We start from the raw sequence: 21,712 nt of genomic DNA, 5'->3' as shown, positions 1-21,712 counted from the left end.
TGTAACACACGAGAGTCAGGAACCCTGTGGAAGTGCTTTTATTGGCAGTAAGGCTGATCGTACAAAAAATTCTCAGAGCTGGATGGGACAAGGTAGTCACGAATATGGATGATGCAGGAGTGAGGAACGGTGGACGGCTCAAAAGAAATCAACATCGTCTGGGGCATCCAGGTCCCGATATTCCACAATGGCCCTTGGGTCTCCACGAACCATCCTGTGAGATGAGAGGTAAAGGATGACAGCTGGGGGCTCCCAAAAGGGAGTTTGCAGGCAGCAACAAAGCTTGGGTGTCTGCCCTCCTCCTCACCTGTTGCGAGGTTTCCCAGGATAACCTCCCTGGCCTCGGAAGGCATCGTAGTTCCCTCGACCAGCACCGTATGGGGCATGGGGGTATGGAGGGCCTCCTGTGGGGACTGCAGGGCGGACAGCACCAGCTATGACAGAGATTAGTGTTGAGTTGCAAAACTATGTCCTCAACTCCATCCTCTGTTTCCTTCTCCCAGCGCCACACACTCACCAAGCCCCTTCATCCCCCTCCTGTACTTACCTCCGTAGCCCAAGATCGGGGGCCGGGGCTGACCGTAGGGCATCAGGCCCTGGGGAGTCTGGTGTGGGTAGGGGAGTCCCGGGGTCAAACCTGGGGGGAGTACAACACGGACAGGGACATGAATTACTGCGGGGGCGGGAGGGGGATGGGTACAATTGACTTCTAGGGCTATGGCCTGAGGATGGGGCAGAAACTTCTCGGGGTGACATGTTAAAGAGAAACGGGAGTCCCTGGGTAATCAAGGGAGAAGGGAAATGCGACCTTCATAGATCGTATCTTACTCTGGGCAGGGCCAGGTGGTTGGGCTGGCTTGATCTCAGGCAGAGCTGGGCGCTTGGCATCAGTGAGGAAGTTGTTAAAAAACGCCACCTCCTTTTTCACTTCCTCAATTTTCTCTGCATGCTTGTTGAAGATATGTTTGCGCACAAACTCAGGACCCTGGGTGGAGAAAGGAGGGGTCAGGACAGCCAGGTAACGGTTGCCTCGCTCCCAGGCCCGACCTGGAAAGATTTCCAGCTCCCATCTGCCAGTCCAGTGAGCAGTTCCCCCACCCCTGCCCAGGCCTTTAGGGGGCTTCCTGTCTCAACTCCACCTCCCACCACCATAGCACGGCCATTCTCCAACATCCCAGACCTTGAATTTCTTGCCACTGAGAGGACACAGCCACTTATCCTTGCCCAGTTCCTGCGTGTTGGAGGTGACGAACTTCTCCACTTCCTGCTCTGGGTCTTTGCGCCCCATCTTCTGGGCCTCTTCCTCTGAGAGCGACTCTCGCACACTCAGCAATGGCGTGAGCTTCTCCTCAAACGTCTTCTGCCACTCCAGCACTGTGGTTTGGGAACAGAGGAAGGAAGGTTGGGAAGGGAGCCGGAAGGAAGGACGGTGGCAAGGGTCTGGGGGAGTGAGGCCAGGGGCAGCCAGCGACAAAGGGGAACCTGGAGCTCACCTTCCCCGTGACTGATGCGGTTGGGTGGCATGGGCCCCCGAACGTGGATGATGCCACAGCGATTGGGCATCTCGTCCTCGTTGGGGTACTCACAGGTGTTGTAATAATCCAAGGAATGCACAATGCGCAGGTAAAGGAGGAGCTTGTCCAAGACCTAAGGGAAGGGAGTGTGAGTGCTCAGCTCCTGCCCTCACCACCTGAGCCCCCACGTGCCCCGCGCTGCCACTGGCACCTTGATCAACTTCTCATCCCGCTCCACGTTGATCTCTGCCGGGTTCCCTTCCTTAGGAGGCTCCTCAGGAGGGGCGCCCCCGCTGCTCCCCAGCAGCTCCTCCTCCTCGGCGCTCACTTCCTCGATCAGGTAGTCGGTGATATTCTTCAAGATCGGGTTTTGTGAGGGCAGGCTCTGGTGGGAGGAAGACAGGCAAGTAAGGCAGAGAAAGACCTTCAGGGGAGGTAACCTGAGACCTTCCACAAGTGAAAGAGCGAGGGAACAAGAGTTCACTGGACATAACTGGCGCCTTTTGCCCCCTTGAGATTTGTCTTCATTTTAGCTTTTGTTCCACCCCAGCCAGAAATGATCACTAGCATTCCCCCGTTCTGCTGGAAGCTGGAGAAGGTGCTACCCACACAGGAAGGGACAAATGAGTGAGCAGGCGAGTGGGTGCAAGGGCTTAAAGCTACAGACAAGTGAAGTCAGAGGTGCCCACAGCAGAGGCACCATTAGCTGCTTCTGACAAAGTCCTTTGGGGAGGCACTGACCGTTGGCAGGGGAGGCGTCCCTGGTTCCGAGGCCCAAAGCTGGGTCCTGTCGTCCAGCGTGTGGATCAGCTTGGCCGCCAGCTTGATGTCATTGCGCACAATCTGCTTGTGCTGGGTGATGCCATTGATATTGCGAACGCGCCGGGTCAGGTCCCTGTTCACACCAGGGCTCAGCTCACACTCCCGGAGCTGGAGGGCAGACGTCATTGGAAGCTTATCCCACTGACCCCACTTGCTGGAGAAGTAGCAGCTCTAAGACCCTCCCCTCTTGAGCACCAGCGATTGATCAGACTGCGAGCTCCCTGGGGACGGGGACCGCATAGGTCCTGTCCATGGTAACAGCCCTAGAGCCTTGCCCAGAGACAATGTAGGCAGACAAAACGGTCAAAGAGGATGCAGAACCACCAGACTATCAGACGAACAAAGTCATGCAGAGGTCCTGTGGGGCAGAGAGAGCCTCCCTTCCTCTTCCCCACAGTCCCACCCCCAGCACTCACTCGGATGTTCTGCAGGTTCCAACAAATCTCTTTAATGTTAACACTGCGGTCGAAGGTCACCCAGCCACGACGGAAAAACCTACACAAGAAAGAAAATGTTAGCACAGTCAAGCAAGAGAATTGGTGTTGGCCATTAACATTCCCCTGCACTTTTCCCTCCAACGCACCGAGTTACTCACCTCCTCTCTGGCTGGGGCTCTGAGAGCGCCACCCGCATAAAGCCTGGGTACCTTTTACAAAGCTGCAAGAAGCAGAAAACCAGCCCCATGTAGTGACTCAAGGATTCATTCGCTTCTTCCTCCAATCCCCCATTGTCCTCAGAACCCTAGGACTAACTGCTCTGTCACTCTTCCCATCCTTGGGCAGGGAAAAACCACTAAAGGGCTTCAGAACACCAGCACCTGAAAGCCAATGGTGCGATCAGGACTAGTCCTCAGAGGCCATGGGCCCTGGGGAACGGGCCTCCCTAGCAGGTGAAACGGGGGCATCTGTCACAGGCAGGGCCCCACTGCCTTCCCTCTGCCCTCCACTTCTCCATCGGCCCTGCCCCGACTCCATGGGTCCCCACTCACGGAGATGATCTCAGCCCGGGAGATGTTGGGCGCAATGTTGCGCATGAAGAGGGAGCAGGTCTTATGCAGCGGCCGCGGCTTGCACTCCAGCCCAGCGGCATCCTTGGGCTTCTCCCATTCTTCTTCCTTGGGCTTCTCCTTCTCCTTGAGCGCTTCTTCTGGGCAGGAACCAGTAGGAAGGAGTTGGTGCGTTTTTATTACTGATTTTGGTGGGGAGGATAGAGAAGCTTTCCCCTAAAAGCCACCCTCCCTCCCACATCAACCTCACCAACCTCTCACCTCCCCACCCGCATTAGAATGCACTTTAGAAGCAGAAAAGAAACCCTACCAGCCTCCTCCTTCTCCTCCTCAGCCTGGCCGCTCTCTGACTCTGACTCGGACTCCGACACACTGCCCTCATCAAAGCTGTCGTCCCCGCTGTGCTTCCGGTTCCGCTTCTTGCTACTCTGAGCAAGCCACAGCAGAAGGGACAAGTCAGTGTGCCAGGACCCCAGCAACGACGCTCTGACCCCAGGCCATAGACACCTCACCTTTTTGGCTTCTTTCTCAGAGTCTTCTTTCTTCTCTTCCTTGTCCCCATCACCCTCCGACTTCTTTGTTTTGTCATCATTAGAACTGTCATTCTCGGACTATGGGAAGAGACAACCACTGGGGATGTCAAACTTCCCCTTCCACCTTTATCAGAGGGCCCCCACCCCGAAGCTGAGGCCACAGGTTCATTTTCCCCACCCCTCCCAGAACACAGCCCCCCCACTTGTAGCTCCTTTGGACCCCGAGGCAGCACTAGAGGCCCGGCGCTCGGACCTGCTTGCCGTCTTCCTTCTTCTCGTCCTTGTCATTTGTTTTACGCTCCCCATCCCCAAGGCCTGCTCCAGCCCGTCCTTCCTCTTTCTTGCCGGGCTCCCCAGGCTTTCCTGCCTGCTCCTCCTCCTCCTCCTGCTCCAGGATGCGGAGATCATTCTCTGTGCCTCCTTCCATCTTAATCACAGCTACCAACAAAGGGAACAGAGTTCACAACCCCAGGGCCCTGGCTCCTGTCAATCCACGTCTACCTGGTCCCCAGATACACCCACCCCAGATGCCTGCCACCCCTCCAAATCCACACACCTGCATCCAACATCTTGACGATGGCATCAGCTTTGTCTATGTCCAGGAGAAGGTTATCAAACCAGCCAGTCTCCATGAGGGACAGGAAGACCCTCAGACGGTTTTGCAGGCCCCCCCGGGCCTCCTGCCGACGCTTCCCCACCTCATCTGGGTGGTACTTAGACCGAAACCTGGGAACGAAGCGGGGGAGGGAAAAACAAAACAATTACTGGAAGCCAAAGCCAGGATGTGGGAAGGGGCCCAGGAAAGACAGGGCATAGCCCCCATCCTCTCACACCCACAAAAGGTCATCAAAACAGAGAGATTAGGGGATAGGGGTGCACTAGAACCTCCCAACACCCCAAAAGGAACCAGAAGCTGTGCTCTGAGAAGATCTGGGGGAAAACCAGGAACTAAGAGCTCTAGATTTGGGAAGACCAATGACTACAGGGGGACGCCAGGGTTGGAGAGGCAGATTTACCACTTTAAGTCTCTGGGAAACGCTAACTAGTCAAAAGGTGTCATTTCCCAAAGCTTCAGAGAGGAAGGCTCAGGAAATAGCAGGCCCTGAAGAACCTCCCTCTCCTCACCAACCCCAAACTGCAGTCATTCAAAAACTGCTCCCGCCAACTCCCTCCACCCCGAGGTGGAAGACAGAGGGGGCCAGATAGCAAAAGCCCAGAGGCAGGGCACCTTTCTCCACCCGAGGGAAGATAAGCAAGACGGTGAAGGGACAGGAAAGACCGAAGGGAGAGACTGGAGTGCCCTTTAGAGCCTCAGGTCCTGCCCACAGGGGAGAGAGAGGAGAGGGCTGGAAGGTTAGGGAGGAAAAGAAAAATAAAACATTTCAAATAGGACCTCAGGGGGAAAACAGAAGAAATGAGGAGTATGAGGAAAAGGGGAGAGGGAGGAAAGGGGAGAGTGTGAGAAAGTCCCAGAAACCAAAACAAAGGGAAAAACTAAAGAGAGAGAAACTGAAAAAACCAACAGGGCGGAAGGCAGTGTTAGGCAGGGAGCAAGAACAGGGACAGAGAAGAATGAAAGTGCGTGAGAGATTAGGACAAAGACACAGAGCAATTTGAGAGGGGACAGCGAAGACAGAACAGAACCACGAGTGGGGCGGAGGAGGAAAGGAAAGCCGCAGGCATCACCTCCAGGATCTTTACCTTGGCCGCTTGGTCAAACAGAGCTCAAGATTTAACTAGCGGCGCCCAGGGCCCATGCTGGCTGGTGGGCCACCGGCTGGCTCCTGGCTGGGCGCCCGGCCGAGATGCCCTGCCCCGCGGGACTCCGCAGTGGGGCCTGACTGGCTAGCTGCCTGAGCAATCACATTCAGCTAAACCGCTGCATTGTGCACAGCAGTGCCCTGCCTGTCTGCCTGGCCGGGGCCGCGCAGCTCAGCCCAGGGGCTCATGTATGGGCTGGGTATGGTGGGGGTGGAGGTGGGTTTGCTCCGAGCTCCGTCGATGAGCGGGTGTAGTTCCCAGTTCTGGCTCTTTTCAAGGAGGAGGAGCAGAAAGAGGATGAGGAGGAGGAGGAGCAGGAAGGGGGGAAAAGATGGTTGATTAAAATTAAAACATCCACAAAAGGAAAAAAAAATTAAAATTCTTTTTCTGTCAAACGACCCTGAGATCTTTGCTTTTCCTGTCTGGATTCACTCGTCGTTTTAGGAGGACGCCACAGCCACACAGGGTCCTGGTGATCAGGGATGACAATGACCCAACACCAGCAAGTGGGAAGCGGCCTGTTTGCTGCCCCAAGGGGCCAGGTGGCTCTGGCCTGCTGCCTGGAGATGTCCCACTCTCTGAGGACAGCAGGACAGGAGATAGGGCAGGGTGGGGGCCGTGGCAGTCGCTGAAGTGAGGGGGAGACCCCATCAGCCAATGCTGTCATACTTCCCGACCCCCGCCCCCAGAAAGTTCCGGACAGGGGAAACTGGGAAGAGGACAGGGCCGCGGCTCCACCAGCGGGGCCAGGGGGACATGCCAGGGCAGAGGTCCAGGGAAGCAGGGGCACTCACCACTCCTCATCTTTGTGCGCCAGGAAGAAATCCTGCATCTGCTGCCTCCGGAAATCCAGCTTATAGTCATTATAGCGCTTGACGGCCTCTGTCTCATCCACCGAGTCATCCAGGGAGAGGAGAAACTCCTTGAAGGTCTTCATCACAGGCGGCGGCACACCCAGGTCGATCTCTGCGATGCTGCCCAGCCTGGAGGGGACCCAGGTCAGAAAGGCTTGGTTGTTGGGGAAGGGTTGGAGGCTACGGGGGCCAAAGTAGCTAGGTGCCCCCCTCCTTTGCCCACCATGGGCATCACCCCAAACCCCAACAGCTACTACCCCCATCCCAGGGACATGTCTCTGTGGGCCTGACCCACTCCCTGGCTTCAGCTATGGCCTTCAGCAACCCCATCCATCCCCCAGGCCTACGAACCCCCTTCTCCCGAAAAGCCCGGCCCTTACCTGGCCTGGATAGGCAGGACATGGTGCTGCATGATGTGGACGTCAGGGTGGCCCCAGGGCTGAGGGGGGCCATAAGTTGGGCCTCCACCCCCGCCAGCATACGGCATCTCATAGCCACTGTGGTATGGGTCAGAGCTGTGCTCATCCCTGAGGGTGGGGGACACAAAAGTAAGGCAGAGAAGGGAATCACCTCCCCAGAGCATGAAGGAGGACAGACAGACAGGGGCACACATAGCATGGTCTCTCAGACAAGGGTTTCAAGGGACAAAGAAACGATGGGTGATGGGAAGTTGAGAAAAGGAAATGACCAAGAGTTAGGTACAGGTGAGGGGAGAAAGGGGAGGTCCAGGTGGAACTAAGGCGAAGGGGAGGAGAGGGAAACCGCTCCATCTCACCAGTCTCGCCTCATGCGCTTCTGTGGCGGGCTGAGTTCATGGCGAGGTGGCGAGAAGCGCTCTCGCCGATTCCGGTCATAGTCCCGATATTCACCCCGACTACGGCGCTCACGGCCACGGTCCCACTCTCTAGAGGTAAGAACAAGTAACAAAAATTAAAGGCCGGGCACGGTGGCTCATGCCTGTGTAATCCAAGCACTTTGAGAGGCCGAGGCAGAAGATCACTTGAGGCCAGTTCAAGACCAACCTGGGCAATAGTGAGACCCCATCCCTATAAAAAATTTTTTATTTTTTAAAAAGGTAACAATAATTAAAGATACAGCTGGATATGCCACAGCCACGCTCTTAAACAGGCCCTTCTTACACCCTGAGACACCAGACTAAAAACCCTACAATTATAAAACTTCACTCCTAACAGAAAAAGATTTTTCTCTAGTCGGGGCAAGCCACTGCACTCCAGCCTTGGCAACAGAGACCCTGTCTCAAAACAAAACAAAACAAAACAAATATTCTTGTCTAACTCCATGAGTTCAGCCAATACCCAAGAACTGATGGTTCTCCAACTGTTCTCTCAGCCTGGCCTTCCGCCTGAGCTCCAGACCCACACGAATCACCCCTGCTACAGGCCCGCTCACGGGCAGGAGGTCGGGGCTGCGGCAGGCTTCGATTGCACCAGTGCATTCAGCCCGGGTGACAAGAGGGAGACCCTGTCTCTAAAAATAAAAAGAACTTTCTTAAAATCATCCCCCACTAGAAGTCCATCACCCCCTCAAATTCAACCTGTCAGAATCAAGCCTATTTGGCTGGGGACAGTGGCTCACGCCTGTAATCCCAGCACTTTGGGAGGCCAAGACAGGTGGATCACAAGGTCCGGAGATCAAAACCATCCTGGCTAACACAGTGAAACTCAGTCTCTAGTAAAAATACAAAAAAAATTAGCTGGTTGTGGTGGCAGGCGCCCTTAGTCCCATCTACTCAGGAGGCTGAGGCAGGAGAATGGCGTGAACCTGGGAGGTGGAGCTTGCAGTGAGCCGAGATCGCACCACTGCATTCTAGCCTGAGCAACAGAGCAAGACTCTGTCCCAAAAAAAAAAAAAAAAACAACCAGAATCAAGCCTATTCATCCCACCATTATGGGCCCAAATGTCTTTTCCTCCCCCCGCTCCCCACTCTGCTGTAACAGAACAGCATCTCTCCCCAGCTGTCATTCACCACCCTCACCGCTAATTACTGCTCCTGCTAATCCTCTGCCTCAAAGCCTATCAAAGCTGTCCCACACTCTGCCATCCCCACACAACCTGTCCTAGTCCTTGTCCTTGTCCAGTGTGGCTCCTGCAGCCCTGGCTGCCCACCTGCTTCTGGTCTCTCGCTTCTGTCTCCCCACTGGCAGGCGGACCTTCCTCAAACACAAGTCTCATCACATCACACCCTTACTTCAATGCCAGTAAGCAACACTGTTGTTTTAACTTGGGCTCCTGGCTGTCACTCCAGCCTCTTGACCAGTCACCAGCCTCCCCACCAGTCACCAACCTCCCAACCAGTCACCAGCCTCCCCCATCCTCATCATCATCATCTTCTTCTTCTTCTTCTTCTTCTTCTTTGGAGACAGTCTCACTCTGTCGCTCAGGCTGGAGTGCAGTAGCGCAATCTCACTCTCGCCTCTGCTCCTCTGCCTCCTGGGCTCAAGCAATTCTCCTGCCTCGGCCCCTTAATACTCTTAAAAATGACTGAGGACATCAAAGAGTTTCTGCTTATGTGGGTTACATCTATCAATACTTACTATATTCAAAATTAAAACAAAATGTTCCAAAACCTTCATTTTTAAATTACACAGTAAGATGAAATAGATCACAGGCCGGGCGCGGTGGCTCAAGCCTGTAATCCCAGCACTTTGGGAGGCCGAGACGGGCGGATCACGAGGTCAGGAGATCGAGACCATCCTGGCTAACACGGCGAAACCCCGTCTCTACTAAAAATACAAAAAATTAGCCGGCCGAGGTGGCGGGCGCCTGTGGTCCCAGCTACTCAGGAGGCTGAGGCGGGAGAATGGCGTGAACCCGCGAGGCGGAGGTTGCAGTGAGCTGAGATCCGGCCACTGCACTCCAGCCTGGGCGACAGAGCAAGACTCCGTCTCAAAAAACAAAAAAAGATGAAATAGATCACATGTTTTTATGAAAAGTGATTATTTTCCAGAAAAATTCTGGTGAGAAAAAGTGGCATTGTTTTTACATTGTCACCAATCTCTCCAAGTTCTGGCTTTGTAGAGGATAGCTTCTACACTGAATCTGTTGAGATATTCTATTCTACTTGAAAAATGAGGCAGGCTGGGCATGGTGGCTCACATCTGTAATGAATGCTAGCACTTTGGAAGGCCAAACCAGGTGGATTGCCTGAGCCCAGGAGTTCAAGACCAGGCTGGGGCAACATGGTCAAACCACCTTTCTACTAAAAATACAGAAATTAGCTGGCTGGCTAGAAGTGGTGGCTCACACCTGTAATCCCAGCACTCTGGGAGGCCAAGGCGGGCAGATCACTTGAGGTCAGAAGTTTGAGACCAGCCTGGCCAACATGGCAAAACCCTGTCTCTGCTAAATACACAAAAATTAGCCAGTCATGGTGGTAGGCACCTGTAATCCCAACTACTTGGGAGGCTGAGGTGAGAGAATCGCTTGAACCTGGGAGGCGGAGGTTGCAGTGAGCCCAGATCATGCCACTATACTCCAGGCTGGGCAACAGAGTAAGACTCCATCTCAAAAAAAAAAAAAGAGAAAGAAAAAAAAATGAGCTGGGTGTGGTGGCATACACTTGTAGTCCCAACTAATCAGGAGGCTGAGATGGGAGGATCACCTGAGCCTGGGGAAGTCAAGGCTGCAGTGACCCATGGCCATGATTGTGCCACTGCACTCCAACCTGGGCAACAGAGTAACACCCCATTTAAAAAAAAAAAAAAAAACAGAAAATCAGGCCTCACACTAATAAGGAGTTGAAAAAGCCTTTTCAGATTAACTGTAGACATTCATTTTGGATACTACCCAAAATTCAACAAGAAATAGGTTCTTTTTTTTTCTTTTCTTTATGCTACCTTGTCCAAGACGGAAGTAGTTTGTCACAGGCTAGTTAGAACCTTCAATCTGAAATAGTATCAGTGAATATTTCTTTCTCTGCTACATTAAAATGCACTCTTCTATCTTGCCCTTTGAATGGACTTTGATATGTCTCACACAATATCAAAATGTATGCATCAGCATCACTGCCTATCTCACCAAAAAAGTCTTTACTTAATGGGAAGCTATCAAGCTCACATTAGCAGATAGAAGTTTTCCAAAATTTTAATTTCCTTTTTTTTTTTAGACAGGGTATCTCTCTGTTGCCCAAGCTGGAGTGCAGTGGTGCAATCAAGGCTCACTCCCACCTAGGCCTCCCAGGCTCAAGCCATCCTCCCGCCTCAGCCTCCTGAGTAGCTGGGACTACAGGCATGTGCCACCACTCCCAGCTAATTTTTGTATTTTTTTGTACCGACAGGTTTCACCACATTGCCCAGGTTGTTCTCAAATTCCTGGGCTCAAGCAATCCACCCACCTTCTCCTCCCAAAGTGTTGGGATTATAGGCATGAGCCACTGCATCGGCCCAAAATTTTAATTTTCACTGGAAAGTTCTACTTCATCACTGGCAACAAATACTGACAGCTTACACTAAAGTAACAGGTTCTCAGTTCATTTTCAAGATGTCTGCCAAATACCCAAGTATGAACAATCACTGTTTGTCATTCATTCAAGTAAAAATAACATCCCATGGAAAAAAGCTGTTAGTTCAGCTCACTCAATCACATGCATACTCTTGCTCAAGACAACTAATGCAGGCATGTAATCCTAGCACTTTGAGAGGCCGAAGCAGGTGGATCACTTGAGGTCAGGAGTCCCAGCTACTCGGGAGGCTGAGGCAGGAGAATCGCTTGAACCCAGGAGGTGGAGGCTGCAGTGACCTGAGATTGCACCACTGCACCCCAGCCTGGGCAACACAGAGACATTTTATGTCAAAAACAAAGACATACAGTCAAGAGTCCAATTTAATCAAATTAAATGTTTTACTCTTTCATCAAGAACCATTGATGGAACTGGCCTTTTTTTTAAGACGTAGTCTTGCTCTGTCGCCAGGCGGGAGTGCAGTGGTGCGATCTCGGCTCACTGCAACCTCTGCCTCCCAGGTTCAAGTGATTCTCCTGTCTCAGCCTCCCAAGTAGCTGGGACTACATGTGCGTACCACCGCGCCTGGCTAACTTTTTCTATTTTTAGTAGAGACGGGGTTTCACAATGTTGGCCAGGATGGTCTCGATCTCTTGACCTCATGATCTGCCCGTCTTGGCCTCCCAAAGTACTGGGATACAGGTGTAAGCCACCGTGCCCAGCCAGCTTTTTTTTTTTTTTTTTTTTAAACTCTTTGCTGTCACTGCCGTGATGTTTGCTAAAGCATCAGCAGTTTTACCCACCACTGCTATGGCACCATCAGTGGAAATGGCAATAATATGTAAACATTACCACAAAAAATAATTTTAGCCTCGGAGACTCCCTATGGTCTGCGGATATCCTGAGAAACAGGACTCTAACCAAACTAGAATACGCTAAAAGCACACATTATGTCCACAACTCTAAGCTGTTCGTGTCGCTCGTGTCTGGGGAATTCCCACTTATCTTTCTAAGTCTAGCTAAGTGCCACTTTCCAGTGGGTCCCTGACACACCACCTCCAGCACCGCTCCCCTCCTTTAGAGATCTGTTCCCTTAATGCTTACCCTCTTTATAACTTCTGCTATGTATACTCATTTACAGAATACATCCATGGCCATTCTGAACCCCCAGGCTAAGCCCACGCTGTAACATCCTAAGGTCAATAACCACATCTTATAATCAATTAATCCAATCAGCACCACCCAATGAACTCTGAGATTTTAGGCAAAACAGTGACAAGAAACCTAATCATACATTGTCAGGGAAATAGTCTGACAACCTCTCCAGTCAGATCAACTCTATATTACTATTTTTCTGAAGCAATCTTCCTAAAACATAATTTACAACCTGGGCAAGAGAGCAAGACTCTGTCTCTACAAAAAATAATTTTAGACCAAGTACTGTGGCTCACGCCTATAATCCCAGCACTTCGGGAGGCTTAGCCGGGTGAATCACCTGAAGTCAGGAGTTAAAAACCAGCCTGGCCAACAAGGTGAAATCCCGTCTCTACTAAAAATACAAAAATTAGCCAGGCATGGTAGCGGGTGCCTGCAATCCCAGCTACTCAGGAGGCTAAGGCAGGAAAATTACTTGAACCCCAGAGGCAGAGGCTGCAGTGAACCAAGATTGCGCCACTGCACTCCAGGCTAGGCGACAGAGCGAGACTCTGTCTCGAAATAATAACAATAATAATTTTTAAAAGTTAGCCGGGCGTGATGGCCTCTCCCTGTACTCTCAACTTCTCAGGAGGCTGAGGCAGGAGGATTGGTTGAGCCCAGGAGGTGGAAGCTGCTATGACTGCACCAATGCACTCCAGCCAGGGCAGAACAAGACCCCATCTCCATAACAAAACAAAAAGAAAGCAAAAAAGCACGTTTTTCATGCATGTATAAACAGTGCTTCTTCATTCTCAAACTCTTAGCTCTATTGCTCTGATCTGCAGAGAATTTCAAAAACCAAGCCACACAGCTAGTTACTTGGCCAACAACAAATAGGCTGAACAACAGCAAACGATCCAATGAGCCATTTCATAGGGTTTGCCCTCATAAAAATTACAAGGGGGAAAAAGAAAAGCGACGCAGGTAGAGTGAAACGGCATTAAATGCGGACAAGAAGTTAAAAACGGCTCACCTGTCATTCCAATCGTCCCCTCGACGTCTTTCATCTCTCTCGCGGGAACGGTCGTAGTCGCTGCGCTCTCTTCTGAACTTGTCTCTGCGCCTTCGATCGTACTCGTCATCACTGTCACCCATGGCGCGGTCTGAGGGGGCCTGGGGACCGGGAAGGGGCGGTCAGGGTGGTGCAAAAGGACAAGCGGAGGAAGAGATCGTCCCTCGTGGGCACCTCGCCTGCTTCCCTCCCGCCAAGGCCAGCCCTCCGCGGCCCCCACCATCCTGGGCCTGAGGACGCGGCTCCAACGCTTCCACTCGCCCCGAGGGTCTCCCCGCACGCCCCCGGTTCCTCTCCCGCCCCAGCGGGGACCCCCAGGCTCCTCCCCTCCCCCACCTGGGAGCGGCCGCGGCCGTTGGACTCGCGCTCGGACGGGCTGGATTTCAGGGCGACCTGGGCCGCGGGCGCCCGACGAGGATGACGAGGAGAGCGAGACGAAGACGGAGCTCTTGGTTACAGGGCCGAAGAGAGGGGAACAAAAGTGGGACAACCAAAGATGGGCGGTAGCGAGCGCGGCCCGCGCTGCGCCTGCGTCACCCACGCCTCCGAGGCACAAAGCTCCCCCCTCGCGGCCCGAACTGGAACTAACGAACCGAGAGCGATGGGCGGGGAAAGCAGGGCGTGACGGGAAGGGGCTGGGTTCTCGCAAGTCTCGCGCGATTTTTCGAGACGAGAACGGCTCGAGTTTTAGGAACTACGGGAACTCGGCTGGGCCAAGCGCCCTCTGGGCGCGAAGGGAGAGCTTCCGAGGGCCAAAGTCGAGGATCGCGCGACCCCGGATGTGTGGGGGGTCTGAGCCAGTTCTCATCCAGCCATGTTCCCCCTACGGGCCTCCTGACCTCACCGGGGGTGGTTTCGTCCTCTCCTCGGGCAGGACGTGGACTTGGGAAGCGCGTTTAGGGCATGGAAGATGGAAGCAACCATTTTAAAGCATCGTTTCCCACCATTTTCTGCTCCAAATATCCAGCCAAAATTGGGTGCCACAGTGCGCACTAAATGCAAAGTCCGCCATTCCTGATCTTCCTCGACAAAGACGCCCCATCTTTAAGTAAAATTGGTAGATCTCAGTTTTAACCCCACTCAGTACTTGGGTGATATAGGGTGTAAGTGAAGGCCCGAAACAGAGTATGGACCGCCCACATTCAGTGGACTGCCACCCCCCGGAGTAACACCAAGGCCCCTCTCAGAATTGAGTGTCAGACCTAATAGGAAGGCCAGCTGAGGTGACTCACGCCTGCAGTCCCAGCGCTTTGGGAGGCCGAGGTGGGAGGATCACTTGAGCCCAGGAGTTGAAGACCTGCGTGGGCAACATAGAAAGACCCCTTTACAGAATATTTAGGGCCAGGCACAGTGGCTCACACCTGTGATCCCAGCACTTGGGAAGGCTGAGGAGGGAGGACTTGAGCCCAAGAGTTCAGGACTAGCCTGGGCAACATAGCAAGATCCCATCTATGCACAAAAAAATAATAACTGGGCTTGGTGGGATGCCCCTGTGGTCCTAGCTACTGGGGAGGCTAAGCCAGGAGGACTATTTGAGCCCAGGAGTTCAGGGCTGCCTTGAATTGCACCACTGCACTCTAGCCTGGGGAACAGAGTGAGACCCTGTCTCAAAATAGATACATATAGGAAATCTTGCCTCCTCCCTGAGGCATGCTTGCTCCAAGCACTGAGAGGTGGGTAGTGACAGATTACAAGTTGTCAAAAAAAACTGGACCTGAGCCAAAAAGACCCAGGTTCCACCATTTAAGAACCATGCAATCTGGGGTAGTCACTCTCAGCTCTGGCATCCTCACATGTAAAAATGCAGACAGTGGCCGGGCGCGGTGGCTCATGCCTGTAATCCCAACACTTTGGGAGGCCGAAGCGGGCAGATCACTTGAGGTCAGGAGTTTGAGACCAGCCTGACCAACATGGTGAAACTCCATCTCTACCAAAAATACAAAAATTGGCCGGGCGCAGTGGCTCACACCTGTAATCCCAGCACTCTGGGAGGCCGAGGTGGGTGGATCACAAGGTCAGGAGATCAAGACCATCCTAGAGTGAAATCCTGTCTCTACTAAAAATACAAAAAATTAGCTGGGCATGGTGGCGGGCACCTATAGTCCCAGCTACTCGGGAGGCTGAGGCAGGAGAATGGCATGAACCCAGGAGGCGGAGCTTCCAGTGAGCCGAGATTGCACCACTGTACTCCAGCCTGGGTGACAGAGTGAGACTCCATCTCAAAAAAATAAATAATTAGCCAGGCGTGGTGGCAGGCGCCTGTAAACCCTGCTACTCGAGAAGCTGAGGCAAGAGAATCACTTGAACCCGGGAGGCGGAGGTTGCAGTGGGCTGAGATGGCATCACTGCACTCCAGCCTGGGTGACAGAGCCAGACTCTGTCTTAAAAAAAAGAAAAAAAAATGCAGGTAGTAACAACTGGGCTTGTAATGGGCTACTGGGAGAATCAGATGAGACAGCAGACTTGGAAGTGTTTTGTAAACTCGAGGGATTATTATTTCTTGATTGGAGAAAGAGGAGACAGCATTTGGTGACGAAGTCATACAGGTGGATGTCAGGGAGGGTGATCGATCGAAGGATGGGAACTGGAACTGAGAACCCAGCAGGTACTTCTAGGAAGACTCAGCAGTCAGTGGTGACGGTGGCTGAGAGCTCCTGGATGCGCCAGGCGCTGCAAGCCTTGCACAAGATGTGCCCATCCAGCGGGTAGCAGCCCTGACACTCACCCTCAGAGGAGAGCAGCAGCCCACACTCCTGTTGAAAAAGAAGCAACAATTGGCCAGGTGCGGCGGCTCATGCCTGTAATCCCAGCACTTTGAGAAGCCGAGGCGGGCAGATCACAAGGTCAGGAGTTCGAGACTAGCCTGGCCAATATGGTGAAACCCTGTCTCTACTAATACAAAAATCAGCCAGGTATGGTGGCCAGCACCTGTCATCCCAGCTACTCAGGAGGCTGAGGCAGGAGAATCACCTGAACCCGGGAGGTGGAGGTTGCAGTGAGCCAAGATCGTGTCACTGCACTCCAGCCTGGGCCACAGATCGAGACTGTATCTCAAGAAAGAAAGAAAGAAAGAGAAAGAGAGAGAGAGAGAGACAACAGATTTCCATCAGCCCCAGACCTCTGTGTTCCCCATCTCGTGCTCTACCCAGCACCCCAGACACTGCCAGCCCCTTGCACGTGCTGGGAGCCCCTGACCTCGCACTTGTAACAGCCAATGTGAAAACTGCGATCCAGAGCAACAATTCTCACAGTCTCCTCCTGACCTGGCTCAGGCATTATGGCCCCACCGCACACTGAGCATCTTGGGGCAAACTTCCTGCAGGGGAAGAGAACCAAGAAGGCCATCAAGCCTTGGGGTTGCAGGGCACCAACAATGGAACCCAGAGAAGGTAGGGCACAGGAGGGATTCAGAGAGGCCAGAGATATGACCTTAGGTCTTGGGGAAGGGATGATGTCAAAGAGAATGAGAGATGCTAGGTTCAGTGGCTCTAGCCTGTAATCCCCCCACTTTGGGAGGCCAAGGCAGGAGGATCACTTGATGCCAGGCGTTCAAGACCAGCCTAGGCAACACAGCAAGACCTTGTCTTTATTAAAAAACAGAAGAAGACTGGGTGCAGTGCCTCACGCCTGCAATCCCTGCACTTTGGGTGGCCAAGGCAGGTGGATTGCTTGAGCTCAGGAGTTTGAGACCAGCTTGGCCAACATGATGAAACCCTGTCTCTACTAAAAATACAAAAAAAAAGAAAAAAAAACTAGAAAACGTTGTGGGCCCACCCGTAGACCCCGATACTCAGGAGGCTGAGCGGGGAGGATCACCTGAGCCCAGGAGTTGGAGGCTGCAGTGAGCTATGATCATTTGCCATTGCACTCCAGCCTGGGCAACAGAGTGAAACTCTTGTCTCTAAAAAATAATAATAACAAAGAATGAAGGAGGGCCAGGGGTGGGAAACAGGAAGAGACAGTCCTGGGGCATGAAGAGATGAAAGAGACAGGAAAGGTCAGACATTGTGAGACGAGGTGGAGCCTGGGCCTGACCTGTGAAAGTCCTCAATGCAGTGGATCTGGCTTGTAGCATCCACCGTGAAGGGGATGCCGTCGAGGCCACGGTGACACACCACGCAGGTGAAGCAGCCAGGGTGGTAGGCCTTCCCCATAGCCCGCAGGATCCGGTCCAGGATGGGCTGGGAGCACGTGGCACATTTCTCCAGGGTGGCCTGTTGGGAAGGAAGGCAGGAAGGTCTGGGAGCAAGTGGGAGCCATGGCAGCACAACAGGCACCCCAGCAACCCAGCCATCTAATTTCTGCAGCCCCCTGCATGTAATTCGGTGAAAGGCAGACTTGACCAGATCTGAGTTCAGGTCCCAGCACTACACACAGTATTTAACCACTATGAGAAAAACAAGCATCACGCTGGGTGCAGTGGCTCATGCCTGTAATGCCAGCACTTTAGGAGGACAGAGTGGGTGGACTGCTTGAGGCCAGGAGTTTAAGAACAGCCTGGCCAACATGGTAAAACCCTGTCTCTACTAAAAATACAAAAGTTAGCTGGGTGTGGTGCTGGGCACCTGTAATCCCAACTACTCGGGAGGCTGAGGCATGAGAATCGCTTGAACCAGGGGAGGCTGAGGTTGCAGTGAGCAGAGATTGTGCCACACTGCGCCCCAGCCTGGGCAACAGAGCGAGACTCTGTCTCACATTAAAAAAACAGAGAAAGAAAAAGAGGAACAGGAATCAGTAGTAATACCTGCCTCACAGGGGTGTCGTGGGAATCTAACACATTCTCTTTAACTGTAAGACGCTCCACACTTGTAAGAGCTGCATCCTTCCCTCCAGCCACCAGTGTTAAGCTACTTGCTTGATACTTGCAGAATTCCTCCCTGTTTGTCCATCACTTTCAGTCACCTGGCTTTTAGCACCGTTCCTCCTTTGGGCTTAGATGCTCTAGTTCCCACCTTGGATGGAAGCCCCCCGCATCCAGTCGCTGACTCCCTCCCCACAGCCTCAGCCACTCACCACGTAGCAGCCCTCGCAGTACGCCCTCCTCTCCACGGCATAGAAATGCTGGCCCCGAAGCTGAGCCCGGCATGTAGAACACACAAAGCAGCCCACATGAAAGACGCGATCGAGGGCCACAACCCCAGCCCCATCCCCGACCACATCTTCTCCGCAGCCACCACACTGGCCTGAGGATAAGGAGAAACAGCATCAGTCTTCACAGACCCAGGAAGCCACTGTCGCCTCTGTCTCCCAGCCTCCCTTCCCACGCCCCACCCGCTCCACAGCCTCAGCTCACCGAAGTACTCCCCGCTGGGCGGGTGGTTCATGTCGTGCACCAGCTTCTTCGTCAGCCTGTCCAGCTCATCCTCCGGAGGCTGGCTCAGGGGCACCTGGAAGGTGGGAATCAGGGGTTGGGTCCTACTGTAGTTCCTGATGCTGTAATACCAGGGTCCTCAACCCCTAGGCCATGGCCTGTTAGGAACTGGGCTGCACAGCAGGTGAGCAATGGGCAAGCAAAGCTTCATCTGTATTTACAGCCACTCCCCCCCATCACTTGCATTACCACCTCAGCTCCGCCTCCTCTCAGATCAGCAGGGCATTAGATTCTCATAAGTGTGAACGCTATTGTGAACTGTGCATTCAAGGGATGCAGCTTGCGAGCTCCTTATGAGAATCTAATGCCTAATGATCTGTCAGTGTCTCCCATCACCCCCAGATGGGACCGCCTAGTTGCAGGAAAACAAGTTCAGGGCTCCCACTGATCCTGCATGATGATGAGTTGTATAATTGTTTCGTTATATATTACATTGTTATATGTTACATTGTAATATATAACGAAACAATTATATATATTGTATATTCTATTATTATTATAACAGAAATAAAGTGTACAATGAATGTAATGTGCTTGAATCATCCCGAAACTATCCCCCCCCCCACCCCCCTCCCATCCCCCTCCCATTGCCCTCCCCAGTCCATGGAAAAATTGTCTTCCCCAGAACTGGTCCCTGGTACCAAAAAGACTGGGGACTGCTGTAATGTCCCTGAAGGTGGCCAGGCAATTCCAGCTAGAAAGCTCATCTGAGAACATCTCAGCCCAGGGGCCCGTGGGCAGTTCTTTTTGTTTTTTTGAAACGGAGTTTTGCTCTTGTCGCCCAGGCTGGAGTGCAATGGCACGATCTCAGCTCACCGCAACCTCCACCTCCCAGGTTCAAGCGATTCTCCTGCCTCAACCTCCCGAGTAGCTGGAATACCATGCCAAGCTGGAATTACCTGGGCATGGTGGGGAATTACCACGCCCCACCATGCCTGGCTAATTTTGTATTTTTAGTAGAGACGAGGTTTCTCCATGTTTGTCAGGCTGGTCTCAAACTCGCGACCTCAGGTGATCCGCCTGCCTCAGCCTCCCAAAGTGCTGGGATTACAGGTGTGAGCCACTGTGCCTGGCCCCAGTGAGCAGTTCTATCCTGCTCCCCCATACCACGGCCCCGCCCTTACCTGTTCCACATCCCAGACCTCTGACTCTGCTCCAAAACCAGCCCCTTAGCCAGGTGTGGTGGCTCACCCCGTCTCTACTAAAAATACAAAAATTAGCCGAGCGTGGCGGCGCATGCCTGTAATCCCAGCTACGCGGGAGGCTGAGGCAGGAGGATCACTTGAACCCGGGAGGCAGAGGTTGCAGTGAGCCAAGATGGCACCACTGCACCCGAGCCTGGGCAAACAAGAGCAAAACTCTGTCTCAAAAAAAAACCAGCCCCCTAAAACACCACCAGCCATCCCACCCAATCAGTGTCCCATTGCCTATAGGACCCGAAATCCCAGGTCCCCAGGGCTTACCTGGGGCCCATGCTCGCCTCCTCTTCCTCCTCCTGCGGGGCCAGAGACCCCAGCAGCTTCCTCTTTGGCCCCTGGCCCTGGCTCTCTCTGGGTCCTATAGCCAGGCCCCCAGACTTCACCTCGGCCTGGGAGAGGAAAATGGGGACCCGGGAGGGGCCCTGAGGCCTGAGAGGCTCCCCGCCTGGGTGGGCCGCAGCCCCTCACTGGCTGTGCCACCTTCACTTGTACGGGGAAGGTCGGACCAGCTGGGGTGCTGGCAGTAGCATAGGAGGCTGGAGTGGGGCCCCCATAGGGAGACACTGGGAGCGGCGAGGCTGGGTTCGGCTTCAGGGAGCCCGTGCGGTAGGCAGGAGGTGGCGGGGGCTCGTATGCCTAAGGAGAAACGCAGGCCAGAAGCTGTAATCAAGGCCCCCACTCCAGGACCCATATTTGTGGAAATGACCCTGGGTGTGGGGAAGCACAGGCTTTCGCATTTGGCAAGGTCCCCTCCTTAAGTGGCTGACATGTTGGTACTTGCAGCCATGCTTCCTCCATGCTGAGGTGCACATCACACACATGGGGGGGTCGGGCTGGGTCTGAGAGTCCAGAGAAGGGGGCAGGGTGCCAATGGGGAGGAGGGGCAGAGTCACCTGTCGCTCTGGTCGCCGTGGCACATGACCCCGACCCCCATTCAGCTCGGCCAGCGTGCTGCTCAGCAAGTCTATCTCGGCATCCAGGCTTCCGGGACGAAGGCCCCCCCTGTCTGCAGGGGGCCCCTGAGGATGGAGCCAGAGCAGGGAAGAATGCAAATCACCACAGGCCTTCTCCTGTCCTGGGTCCCCCAGACTCAGTTCTAGGGGACGCCGCACATCCCACCCCGAAATCCCAGTTCTCACCTGCGTGCGCTGGAGTACTCCATGGGACCCCACCCAGGCCGGCCCCCGATCCTCCGGTCCCCCTGGGGCCTGGTAACACTGCTCAGATGGGAGGGGGCAAAAATTGACCCTGGGGTGGGGCTGGAGTGCTGGGTTAAGGGAAGAGAGATCAAAGGTGGGGTGGCGGAGGACAGGAGGGGTGTGCATTTGGGGAGCTGCCCTCTTCACCCCTCCTTACCTCCTCCCCCAAAATCTAGGGTCCCAAGAGAGCGCAGGCGGCTGTTCCCCCCGGTTTGGGGAAGGGGCAAGAGGAAGCAGGCAGGGCGAGAGGCTGGAGCCGGAGGACAGAGGTGAGCGCCACAGCCGGGTGGCTCTTCTGTCTCACAAGGGCTGCCTTACCTGCTCCATGGGCCGGTGGAGGCCCCGGGGTGCCTCGTGGGATCGCCCTCCCCTGAGGGGCTCTGGCGGGCTCCGGCTGCTTCGGGGGCAGCCAGGTGGGCCCCGACATGGCCTGGAACTGCGGGACTCCAGACAGCGGTCTTGAAGCCCCGGGCCTCTGGCCTTCAACCCTCCTTCCCTCCTGCACCTCGTTTGGGACTCCAGAAAAGAAAACTTTTTCTGTCTTTTTTTTCCTCTTCCTCCCTAATTTTGGGGACGACCACGCCCCCGATGACGTCACCACATTCCTGGGGGAGGGTCACGTGGCCCCCTAGGCCCTAAACTGCCATTTCTCCCCGAGTCGGCCCCCTCCTGCCGAGAGGGGAGGGCTCTCCCGGGGAGCCCGAGTCACTGGGGGCTGCGGGCAGCTAGGGATGGGAGGTGCAGGCCCAGGCCAGCCTCCAAGTCCACGGATGCGTCCAGGCCCC

General features: G+C 54.0%; 2 protein-coding genes across 9 annotated transcripts; both read right to left on the bottom strand.

The window, feature by feature from the left end:
• Positions 1 to 22: 22 nt before the first annotated feature.
• SRRT (serrate, RNA effector molecule) lies at positions 23 to 13,871 on the bottom strand. Of its 6 annotated transcripts, none has more exons than XM_023197266.3 (20): positions 13,495 to 13,871; positions 13,120 to 13,259; positions 7,266 to 7,394; positions 6,871 to 7,017; positions 6,431 to 6,619; positions 4,432 to 4,601; positions 4,129 to 4,313; positions 3,855 to 3,953; positions 3,653 to 3,770; positions 3,325 to 3,482; positions 2,932 to 2,993; positions 2,753 to 2,831; positions 2,256 to 2,444; positions 1,726 to 1,899; positions 1,494 to 1,647; positions 1,181 to 1,374; positions 829 to 985; positions 548 to 649; positions 308 to 434; positions 23 to 214 (listed from the first exon to the last, which is right to left on the bottom strand). In XM_023197266.3, exons 2-20 carry the CDS (start codon positions 13,239 to 13,241, stop codon positions 139 to 141), a joined length of 2,631 nt encoding a protein of 876 aa, XP_023053034.1. In that variant the 5' UTR covers positions 13,242 to 13,259; positions 13,495 to 13,871; the 3' UTR covers positions 23 to 138. The 6 variants fall into 6 exon arrangements, with proteins under 6 accessions (XP_023053034.1, XP_023053038.1, XP_023053036.1 ...); XM_023197270.3 differs by having other exon boundaries at positions 308 to 413; XM_023197268.3 differs by having other exon boundaries at positions 548 to 637.
• Positions 13,872 to 14,051: 180 nt separating this feature from the next.
• Positions 14,052 to 21,689, bottom strand: TRIP6 (thyroid hormone receptor interactor 6). Of its 3 annotated transcripts, none has more exons than XM_023197278.1 (11): positions 21,246 to 21,689; positions 20,868 to 20,995; positions 20,622 to 20,747; positions 19,993 to 20,364; positions 18,452 to 18,545; positions 18,172 to 18,341; positions 17,194 to 17,372; positions 16,354 to 16,474; positions 15,884 to 15,911; positions 14,391 to 14,455; positions 14,052 to 14,200 (listed from the first exon to the last, which is right to left on the bottom strand). In XM_023197278.1, the coding sequence occupies exons 1-11, from the start codon at positions 21,352 to 21,354 to the stop codon at positions 14,084 to 14,086; spliced, it is 1,509 nt and encodes a 502-aa protein (XP_023053046.1). In that variant the 5' UTR covers positions 21,355 to 21,689; the 3' UTR covers positions 14,052 to 14,083. The 3 variants fall into 3 exon arrangements, with proteins under 3 accessions (XP_023053046.1, XP_023053048.1, XP_023053047.1); XM_023197280.1 differs by having other exon boundaries at positions 14,084 to 14,200; positions 14,361 to 14,455; XM_023197279.1 differs by lacking the exons at positions 14,052 to 14,200; positions 14,391 to 14,455 and having other exon boundaries at positions 15,629 to 15,911.
• Positions 21,690 to 21,712: the final 23 nt, after the last annotated feature.

Source organism: Piliocolobus tephrosceles, chromosome 8 (genome assembly GCF_002776525.5).
Source record: "Piliocolobus tephrosceles isolate RC106 chromosome 8, ASM277652v3, whole genome shotgun sequence".
NCBI classification, from domain to species: Eukaryota; Metazoa; Chordata; class Mammalia; order Primates; family Cercopithecidae; genus Piliocolobus; species Piliocolobus tephrosceles.
Note: the sequence above shows the minus strand (reverse complement) of the source record. Positions and strands in the feature narration are given on the sequence as shown.